Here is a 10,491-nt window from a genome sequence, read left to right as displayed (position 1 = left end):
TAACACTACAAATATATCCATCTAACTAATCCAAAGATATCTCGCCTACTTCCTTCCACTTACCACAAGGAATACTTTACACTTGATGCACCGTCTTCGTCTTCTGATTTATGTATAACCGAACCCTAATCGGTACGAATGCTCCGCTAACCAAGTTTCCGACAGTATCATTTGCATTGTCGCGGTTGAAAATTGTCGTTGGATAGAAGAGCACTGATCAAGGTTTCCAACCTCGTAGCTCCAGGGCCAGGCTTGATGGCTGTTGTATTACCGACAACTGAACAAGGATCACTCCCGTTTTGCACGCTTGCTACGCACCAACCGCCGGGAGTAAACATGTCTGGACCCCGAGACAATAGCTCGGAGTCAATCTTGTCTAGAACCGGATCATCCCGAGGGAACTTTCTTGCGAAAGGGGCGTTGCTGTTAATCATTCGTTCCATGTCGGCAAGCTTGAGGAGATGAGGATGCTGCTTAGGAGGGTTATCCCATGATGTAAAATGGAGGTCACTGTTTACAGTAGTGTTGCGGAATTCTTGAGCATTGCAAATCACGGTGTGGAAGTAACCTTCCGGAGAAGATAAGAAGTTTGCATAGTACATGAGGACGGTTCGAGGTAGGTTGTCCCATCCCCAAATGCAGTAATCGATAAAAGATCGAGAAAGTGCCATCCAAGCAGAGCCTATTACAGAAAAGAGATACATGTCAGAGATTCCACCTAATGCCGAATACAGCGAACATCTATGGTTATCTAACAGATTAAGTTCATGAGATAACGGGAAGATTGGCAATGATGAACATGCATAAAATCATCTGTCTATCACAGTCAAATTACGATAAAGACATCGGCAATATCAGTAAAATCAATTTTAAAATGACTATGCAAAAGCCCCAAGATGCAGATTTCTCCTAAAAGACCAAGGACTGATAAACCATGGACTTCACAACATAATCGACGTGTTCCATGGCAATTAGCAAACAAAGTAAAGATGCAATTAGAAATAATGTAGTTCCTATGCGTTTCTCACTAGCAATCCTTCATGCAGGAAACAAAGGGTTCTTTGCGTGCATTAGTATGATGCTACAAACTAGGCACTTTCATCGGGCAAAACAGTTGGAACATGTCTATTACAAGTCTACATACCATTGTACCAATCCACTTCCTTCGGAGCAGAAACTCCAAAACTCTAAAAGGATCATTCAAATCTATCAGAGATCACTAAATAACCATTAACTAATCATAGCTAAATATAGTAACTAACACAAAACTTTAAGAAAGTTGAAGGTTTGAGGATGTTTGCCTGTAAAGAGTTTGAATGCAGTAGGCACACTTCTCCTTTGAGTAACCCAAAACACATCAGATTTTTTCACACTATACAACCCTGGATCTATAATAAATGGCTTTGCTCTATGAAACCTGCCATTTACAACAACAAAAAAACCACAATGATCACTCGGTTTACATAAATAAATTATACCCAAAAGTGGAAACTCTGAGAAAATTGAAATCTAAATGCTTTAAAATCACTCACTCTTTCCACCCATTATTGCTTGTATGATCAATGAAATTCAGATCCCTCCGCAAACGGAGAAGGCTCCAGAAGTATAAAGTGTTTTCAGACCAACAACAAACCTTAGTTCATAAAATAATATGGTAGATGTCTTATAGGGGTGTGCAAATTTAGGTACCGGGTTTTCGAGTACCTGATTATTGGGTACCCGCAACATCCAGATCGGTGATTTCTCGGCCCGTTTCCCAACCCGGATGTTGCGGGTACCCATTGGGTACCCGATACTCCTTTTTTTCATTTTCAAATTATTAATTTTAAAAAATATATACACAAATTTAAATGTTCAAAACTTCAAATTATATACTCCAACATCCGAACATAAAATTTAAAAGTTCAAAATACAAAATCTAATAATCCATTATATATATAAACTAACCAGATATTTGAGTAACCGGATACCCAGAAAACTTCAATTTTATGATTCGGGCCCAACCCAAAAAATGTCGAGTCAGATACCCAACCCGACCGAATAAATTTTTTAAAAAATTACCATTTTTTAACTCCGAGTTGACGAATTGGATAGTTTTACATACCCTTAATGTCTTATATGAAAAAATAATTTTTCTTATAACCTTATATGGGGGAGGGAGCCCCATAATCATGTGAGTGGAAGATAGTAATATTTATATTATAATATGTATTTTTTAAAATTAATTTTTTTTGTTATTCTTTTAATTTTGTAGGATTTTATCCTAATCAATCTAAAATAATATACATCGAGAAGCTACATAACCTACCACCCAACTAAAAAAATATTCCTTAAGCTTATCACCTGCTATAAATATCAAAATTATATATAAATTTTATTTTTTTAACATGTAATATAGTAACAAATATATTTGAGTATAAATTGTTTCGATTAATTAAAACTTGAAGAAAAAATATAAATAAAAAGGAAGTATTATGATATTTTTTTTGAATTAATCATTAATATCAGGTTTATATTGAATTTTTTTTTTTTGCTTTCAAACAAGTTAACTTAACAAACCAAACTGGAGGGCTAGTTGTTATCAACGCATGGACCCATAAGTATGACAAGACAAATAATATCATTTGGATAAACTACGTGTTTAGTATTTAAACTATTAATTTTGATTTATTTTAATATTTAAACTTTTATTTTTTTTTAAAAGTATACCTAATGTTTCGTTTTTTTTATTTTAACACTCCTTTAAAAATAAGTTTTTTAAAAAATTAAATATTAAAATATATCAAAATTAATAATTTAAGTACTAAATGAGTTAAATTTTTAATGATGATTACTTATTTAGTGATTTTAGTGGTGAAAGATAAATAATTATCAAGTGATTTTTTCGATTTTGATCCACAATACCACAAATCGAAATGGTCCCTGACCACCAAAGGAATCTCCCCAAAGCTCCTTGCTCCCCCCTTAACCCTTAACCCTTAACCCTTAACCCTTAACCCTTAACCAGCTGTTCCTTTTCCTTTCATCAATTTGTACCTTTTTAGATATCACTTCTGAAGCAAAATATCAGTTTATAAAATAAATAAACTATAAAAATATCTAAGTTCACGTTGAAGTATTTTACGGTAAAATTGATACTCGATTTATTTTTAAGAGGTCAAAAAAAGAATGAAGTAAAAGTCGTTCTATTCAGTTGACATGACCGATGATGGCAAAAATAAATAGGGATGACAATGAGTCGGGTCGGATTTTTAGGTCACTCGGTCTGACTCGAGAAGAAAGGGTCATCCACCAGTGACCCAATTTGACCTGACGAAATTAAGGTTTCACCCGATCCGACCCGAATATATGACTTAGAAATTCAACCTGACTCGAAATAATAAAAAAATATATATTTTTATTCAATAAAAACAGTGACTTAATTGAAAAAAATTATATATAGAGGGATATTATTGTAATTATCTCTAAATATATAGAGTAAAATTATATATATTTTTCGGGTCGGGTCGGGTCAGATTTTTCCACCCTAAACCCGATCCGATCAAAACCCAAAATTCTTTTTAAAAAAATCCAACCCGATCGGGTCGGGTCGGGTTCGGATTAACTTGTCATCTCTAATAATAAATAGTAGCCGATGTATGAAGTCAATTTTATATTTTATTTCAAGTTTCGGATTAAATTGATATTTTATATAACATTTAAGCATTAAATTAGAAATTGATCATTTTAATGTACTACATCATTAAGATAATTGATCAAAATGTAATAAATTGATAACAATAATATTAAAATGTAATATTTTTTCCAAAACCAGATACCAAAATTAGGAAAAACTAAAACAAAAATGACCAAATTTATAATTCGCCATTAAAATTAGAATATCCAAGTTGGACAAAAAGAGTGTAAATTACATTGTTGATCATTAAACTTTTAGAGTACTTTCAAATTAACACCAAACTTTTAAAAATTGCATTAAAATTTTAAACTTTTAATTTGTTTACATTATGGTCATTGTCACTAACTACCATTAGTCAATCCCAACAGTAGAAAGGTCTTGTTTGGTTAGAAGATTAACATATAAGTTATGGTTGACAATGAAGAATTGAAAAGTTCTAACTTATTGTTTCGACTAGAATTTGAGTAGATCGAAATGTTTTTCGATAACTTTTTTATTGGAGTCTATTAACCATCAAATCATGTTAATTTTCTAGCCAGTGACGGAATCATGTATAGTTTAAGGGCCACTGCACCCCCTAAATTTTTTATTATTAAAAATATATAGGGACAAATACATAATTAGACCTTCAAGTTTTGATTTATTTTGATTTTGTCACACTCAATTTTATTGTTAATTATACTTAGCCCTCTTAAACTAGAATCTTGGCTCTGTCTCTGCTTCCAGACAAAGAGAATCTGCCAACTGTTGGGATTGATAATGATAGATGATCACTCCGTTCATCGATAACTCAACATTTACAATGACTGATAATTTAAAATAAACATTAATTTGAAGAAGAAAATCCACGTCAATATTTTTAAACTACAATTATTATAATAAAATTAAATTAAACTTTTTATAATTATAATACATTTTAAAAATTCCTTGATTTAAAAGGAAGTGTCTTACAAATATCTAATTTCATAGGTAATGAATTATATATAAAATTTAAAATGAAGATAAATAAAACTTAGATGGCCCAAAACAGGATAATGTATGGGGTAGAACTCTATAAAAAAGCAACCAGCCCAAGTCAATCACATAAGAAATCCAACGACTACGTGGCATAATATAATTGCTCCAATTATTCGAAAGACTCTTCTAAAATAAACGTACCAGATTCCCCTCCCAGCCTCGCTATTTTCGCGCCACAACGATATAGGTGCGCAGTACGCACCCGTGCCACCGTATAAAAGCAAAACCTCCGCAAGCGGAATCAATGCAGGGTTTTTCATTCCTTGTTAAATCTCTTCACTCCTCACTTTTATCTCGTCGTTTGGAAATATTTCCCTGTCTATCGGAATCGAATTGACTGCCATGACCGACGGACATCTCTTCAACAACATCTCCCTCGGCGGCCGAGGCGGCACGGTCACCCCCCTTCTTCTCTGGAATTTTCCGTTTTATTTCATCGATTATTTTGTAGCTTAATCTGTTGTTTTTACCCTTTTCGATTTTTCTTTATTTTTCGAAATCAAATCTAATCCCTAATTTCCTTATTAGTACTTTTCATCACTTGGCTGCTATGTGTTTATGTTAAAATTTGGAGGAAACTCGATTCGGTTATTGCAATTTTTATTAGATTGTTGCTGGGGTTTCCTTCATTTTTCTTTTTTAAAAAGTTAATTATTAGGTCCGTTTTCGAATATTTTATACTTTAGTTCTGTTTTTGATTTTCAGTAAGCTTTTTACATCCTTATGTTTGATAGAACGAGATGTACCTCGACTTTTTATATGTGTGAGTGATTCGTTTTAAACCCTAATTCATTGGAGTTTTGTAGAATGTTTATGGTGGAATTTTATGATTTTAAGTTAATGCTTAGCAAATGTTGGTATTATAGTTTCCGAATTCTATATTAGTATATTTTATACATGATTTGTCTGAAAACAGCTGAGGAAAGTGTAAATTTCTGAAATCCTGTGGTTCTGATCATTTTGTCTGCCTTACCAGTATGATCTTTAGATATACAGTGTGACAATTTCTGTTTTTCGTAAATATTTACTCCAGTTCTTTTTCCTCTTAACTTTTCATAAACGGGGGAAGAAAGAAAATGGAACCTTACATGCCTGTTATTTATGTGATGAAATGCAGAATCCTGGACAGCTTAAAATTTTTTCAGGAGGTATTTTATGGAAGAAACAAGGAGGTGGTAAAGCAGTAGAAGTTGATAAATCTGATATATTAGGGGTTACATGGATGAAAGTCCCTAGGACAAATCAACTTGGTGTTAGAATCAAAGACGGGTTGTACTACAAGTTCGCAGGATTTCGTGACCAGGTTAATTTTCAGCTCTCTCTCTATAATAAATTATTTTCTCATTCTGTGTGATTAATGGTTGCCGGTAATGTTTATGAACTGTGTTAAATAAGAAACAATATTAGAGTTGTGTTTGTTTTCCTGGATGGAAGTGCTATCAACTCATGATTCTTATTTCGTTATGTTTATTTTTCTGTGTAGGATGTTGTTAGTTTGACCAATTTTTTCCAGAATAATTGTGGAATAACACCAGAAGAAAAGCAGCTTTCTGTCAGTGGGCATAACTGGGGAGACGTTGATTTAAATGGTTGGTGAAACCTCACTTCATTTCCTTCTTAATAATTCTAACTTAAAGTGGTTTCTGTTTGTGGCCACAGAAGCAGATTACGCAAAGTTCTTTCAAACTGTTCTGCCTGTTTTGTTATACATTTGGTGAATCTTGTGCGGTTCCAATTATCTGCTTGTGGATGTTTGAGATTTAGAACATTTTTCTTATTTTGATAACAATTCCCCAACATTAAGGTTTGCTATGCTTCTATGCCTCATGTGTCCATTTCGTAGGATATAAATCAATAATCTAGTGAGGCATGCTTTTGATGTTAAATTTTTGTGATCTCGTTTGCCTTGTTTCACTTGTGTATAGCTTTCTGTCACTGTACTGCCTCGCCATTGGGGGATAGTAATGTGTATTTTTCCCGCATGCTGTAACTTCATATCTTGTGTGCTAGTGAGAGTATGGAATTTATGCTTCAGTTTGAGTTGCCTTTCAATTCAGATCCCGAGTTTAGCATCATTTGTCTTGCTTGGCCCTTGGATGCTTGATCTTTTTCCTTCATGGCTGGGTTTTGGCATTCAGCTGGTATTTGCTATTCCATAAATCTGCCTATTCTTGTATTTTTGAAAGCCTCTATTGTATTTGTAGGGAATATGCTTACCTTTGTGAGTGGTTCGAAACAAGCTTTTGAAGTGTCATTAGCAGATGTATCACAAACTCAGCTTCAAGGAAAAAACGATGTCATCTTGGAGTTCCATGTGGATGATACAACTGGAGCTAATGAGGTTTATTTCTCACTGCCCTTCTGATTGTCTATTAATATTGAAAGAAGTTTCTCTTTTTAAATGCTTGTGACCACCTTATTTGTATGAACTTCACTGATGAAGGAAAAGTTTTACCTGCATGAAATTTGTCCAGGAACAAGACCCATGTTTTATATTTTCCCCCTCTAAAGTTGTTTCTCTTTCTTGAATAACAGAAAGACTCCCTTATGGAGATAAGTTTCCACATACCTAATTCTAACATCCACTTTGTTGGTGATGAAAATCGTCCACCTGCTCAAGTAAGTCCGCTGTCACTTGTCTATCAATAATATGTGAATTTACAGCTAATGATTACATTACTGATGCCATGTACAAATAACTTTCTGCTAGGTTTTCCGTGAAAAGATCATGTCAGTGGCTGATGTTGGTACTGGAGTTGAGGAAGCTGTTGTCACTTTTGAGGGCATTGCAATCCTCACACCAAGGTAGGTCTCCCCCAAACACATTGAAATAGGGATGAAGAATGCCGCACCTAATCACACTCAATGTGTCTTTTTCTATAGGGGTCGGTATAGTGTTGATCTGCATCTGTCATTCTTGCGGCTCCAAGGACAGGCTAATGATTTCAAAATTCAGTATAGCAGTGTTGTGCGCTTGTTTTTGCTTCCAAAGGTTCAATTCTTTCTCTGATATGAATACTATTGTGCATTGATACAAGAGTCGCAACATTTTGTTTATAATCTCTTTTACATATTTTCCCCACTCATTTGTTTGTTTGGCAGTTCAACCAGCCTCATACTTTTGTTGTTGTTACACTGGATCCACCCATCCGTAAAGGGCAAACTTTGTACCCTCATATTGTCTTGCAGGTATTGCTTGTTGTCTATATTTGTGTTCACCGGATATGCAATGAATGTTTTGGACTTATCTCCTATTTGTTCCTTTTTTGCAGTTTGAAACTGATTATGTAGTTGAAAGCACCTTGTCCATAAATGAAGATCTTTTGAATTCAAAATACAAAGACAGGTTGGAACCATCTTACAAGGTAATACCTCCCCTCCCCATTGACAACACAAGCTCTCCCAAAGCACTGGTGCCCTTGATTTACGAGAAAAAATTACACTTAATGTTATGCTTGATAAATCAGGGACTTATTCATGAGGTGTTTACCACAATAATGCGTGGTTTATCTGGGGCCAAAGTTACCAAACCAGGAAAATTCCGTAGCTGTCAAGATGGTTACGCCGTCAAGTCGTCACTGAAAGCTGAAGATGGTGTCTTGTATCCACTTGAAAAGAGCTTTTTTTTTCTACCCAAGCCTCCTACACTTATTCTTCATGAAGAGGTATAAAGTCTAAATTGCCTCTTGATCGATCAGTTGGTGCAAATGCAAATAACAAATATCCATTTTAATTGACATGTTTGGTTGTTTCACCCTTTTTGCCCAAAATGTTAGATTGACTATGTTGAATTTGAGAGGCATGCTGCTGGTGGCTCTAATATGCATTACTTTGATCTTCTCATAAGATTAAAAACTGAGCAAGAACATTTATTCCGGAATATTCAGAGAAATGAATACCATAATTTGTTTGACTTTATCAGGTATGGATAATATGGTCTTCCATTTGGTTAATAATTTTGGTCCCCTTCTGGTATCTATTAACTGCTGATTTTTACCATGCAGTTCAAAGGGCTTGAAGATAATGAATCTTGGAGATGTACGGACTGCGGATGGTGTGGCCGAGATTCTTCAAAATGAGGATGATGATGCAGTTGACCCACATCTTGAACGCATTAAAAATGAAGCTGTTGGGGATGAAAGTGACGAGGAGGTAAGTTGTATATATTTTTCAAATTGTGTGAATTTATTAATTTGTAGTTTGAAGTTGATTTAGTTTCGGCCTATCTCAAACTGATGATGTAAACATGGTGAACGAGTGCAGGACGAGGACTTTGTTGCAGGAAAGTCTGATGAGGGTTCTCCAACTGATGATTCCGGGGAGGACGAATCTGATGCTAGTAAAAGTGGAGATGAGAAAGAGGCAAGTCATTTGGTACCTTAAAATGACAATTTTTTTATTGTAACAAATTATATATGAGTTTATCTTACACTGGAGTTTGGGAAACACAGAAACCTGCCAAGAAGGAACCACCACCCAAGAAGGAAGCTGGTGCAGCGTCTTCTTCTTCTTCGAAAGCAAGTAAGAAGAAAGGTAGAGAGGGACAAGATGATGGAAAGAAGAAGAAGAGGAAAAAGAAGGATCCGAATGCACCGAAGAGGGCGTTGTCGGGTTTCATGTTTTTCTCGCAGGTGGAGAGGGAGGTAGGGTCACATATTCTTCCTTATTTGAATTATGCAAATGAAATGAGGTTATTATTATTATGTTTTAGGAGGGTGAGTTGAATTGTGAATGTTGTTTTTCAGAATGTGAAGAAGAGTAATCCGGGAATGTCATTTACAGAGGTGTCTAAAATAATGGGAGAGAGGTGGAGAAAGCTGTCAAGTAAGTACTATTGCTTTGTCTTTTTTTTCTTTTTGAAGAATGGAAAGTGATGGGTTGTGGGTTGCAGCGGAGGAGAGAGAACCATATGAAGCAAAGGCTCGATTAGATAAGAAGCGATATGATGATGAAGAAGGGGATAATCATCCTCAGCCGATGAACGTTGATTCTGGAAACGAGTCCGACTGACCATCTCCACTTCAACAGTTAGTCGATTGTCACTACGGGCGGCAGGTGGCAGGAGTCTTTCGAATTTAATTCAACAGTTTTGATTTATTTTCATAAAGATTCAATTCGATTAGAAGGTGATCTCAATTTTAATATTTCAATTTGACCAGCATTTTACTAAACAATTCGTTATTATATTTAATTTGATTTCATTGCGTTTATGTTCTTTTGAGAGAGAGAGAAAGGTGGAATCAAATAAAACTTGATGAGAGAAATACCAAATGGAATGGAGCTTATGTCGGTAATGAAAGAATCCACAACCTTAACTATTTTGAAAATTTTGGATATTAATCAATTGTATTATTGATTCGTAATAGTTTAATAATATGGAACGTTAAAAAATTTCATCGCATTATTCTTCAAGACATTTGTGTCACCCCAAACATTTAGAGCGTTGTGTGTTGATCTGTGAAGCCATCATTTGTTAAGTTAAAGAAGCAAGAGGGCAGGGAAGCGGGTGAGCAGGAACAGACAATACGGTATCCTCAAGCGCACGAGAGGATAAGGGCGACCAACGTGACGTGACTTGATGACTCAATCGATGGACACATATAGCTTTTGGAAAATTAGAGATTCAAGTGTTGGATGTGTTTCTTTTTTACCAATATTGGATACTGCTGGTGGTGACTGTGTTTATTTGATTCACTTATATGCTACGAATTAAAGGAAATTGACGTATTACCGTTTCATGAGATGTATAATTAAGTAATGTGAATTCAAGACCGAATTTTGACCGAGTAGAACAAGAT

At 34.9% G+C, this 10,491-nt stretch overlaps 2 protein-coding genes across 2 annotated transcripts; one reads left to right on the top strand and one right to left on the bottom strand.

Annotated features, from left to right (window-relative positions):
* Positions 1-28: 28 nt before the first annotated feature.
* On the bottom strand, positions 29-4,953 carry LOC120181741 (beta-glucuronosyltransferase GlcAT14A-like). Its single transcript, XM_039186819.1, has 4 exons — positions 4,835-4,953; positions 1,533-1,595; positions 1,302-1,417; positions 29-682 (listed from the first exon to the last, which is right to left on the bottom strand). The coding sequence occupies exons 1-4, from the start codon at positions 4,951-4,953 to the stop codon at positions 168-170; spliced, it is 813 nt and encodes a 270-aa protein (XP_039042750.1). The 3' UTR covers positions 29-167.
* Positions 4,927-9,731, top strand: LOC120181614 (FACT complex subunit SSRP1-like). The gene is made up of 16 exons (XM_039186705.1): positions 4,927-5,089; positions 5,811-5,996; positions 6,177-6,282; positions 6,898-7,034; positions 7,229-7,312; positions 7,404-7,498; positions 7,577-7,685; positions 7,796-7,882; positions 7,966-8,058; positions 8,161-8,358; positions 8,470-8,615; positions 8,698-8,845; positions 8,957-9,055; positions 9,145-9,336; positions 9,439-9,517; positions 9,585-9,731. The coding sequence occupies exons 1-16, from the start codon at positions 5,036-5,038 to the stop codon at positions 9,701-9,703; spliced, it is 1,932 nt and encodes a 643-aa protein (XP_039042636.1). The 5' UTR covers positions 4,927-5,035; the 3' UTR covers positions 9,704-9,731.
* The last annotated feature ends 760 nt before the right edge of the window (positions 9,732-10,491 follow it).

The sequence above is a fragment of the Hibiscus syriacus genome, unplaced genomic scaffold, assembly GCF_006381635.1.
Source record: "Hibiscus syriacus cultivar Baekdansim isolate YM2019G1 unplaced genomic scaffold, ASM638163v2 tig00112530_pilon, whole genome shotgun sequence".
NCBI lineage: Eukaryota > Viridiplantae > Streptophyta > Magnoliopsida > Malvales > Malvaceae > Hibiscus > Hibiscus syriacus.
The sequence above is the reverse complement of the archived record's forward strand: the minus strand, read 5'-3'. Positions and strand labels throughout refer to the sequence as shown.

Bases quoted from the DNA above. Each gene is read 5' to 3' on its own strand.
- LOC120181741 (XM_039186819.1), bottom strand. From the start codon at position 4,953: ATGAAAAACCCTGCATTGATTCCGCTTGCGGAGGTTTTGCTTTTATAC. The intron at 1,596-4,834 runs GTACGTTTATTT...ATACTTCTGGAG, and splicing joins GAGGCTGGGAGGGGAATCTG to CCTTCTCCGTTTGCGGAGGG. The intron at 683-1,301 runs GCAAACATCCTC...TTTCTGTAATAG, and splicing joins TGCATTCAAACTCTTTACAG to GCTCTGCTTGGATGGCACTT.
- LOC120181614 (XM_039186705.1), top strand. From the start codon at position 5,036: ATGACCGACGGACATCTCTTCAACAACATCTCCCTCGGCGGCCGAGGC. The intron at 7,499-7,576 runs GTAGGTCTCCCC...CTTTTTCTATAG, and splicing joins ATTGCAATCCTCACACCAAG to GGGTCGGTATAGTGTTGATC. The intron at 8,616-8,697 runs GTATGGATAATA...TTTACCATGCAG, and splicing joins AATTTGTTTGACTTTATCAG to TTCAAAGGGCTTGAAGATAA.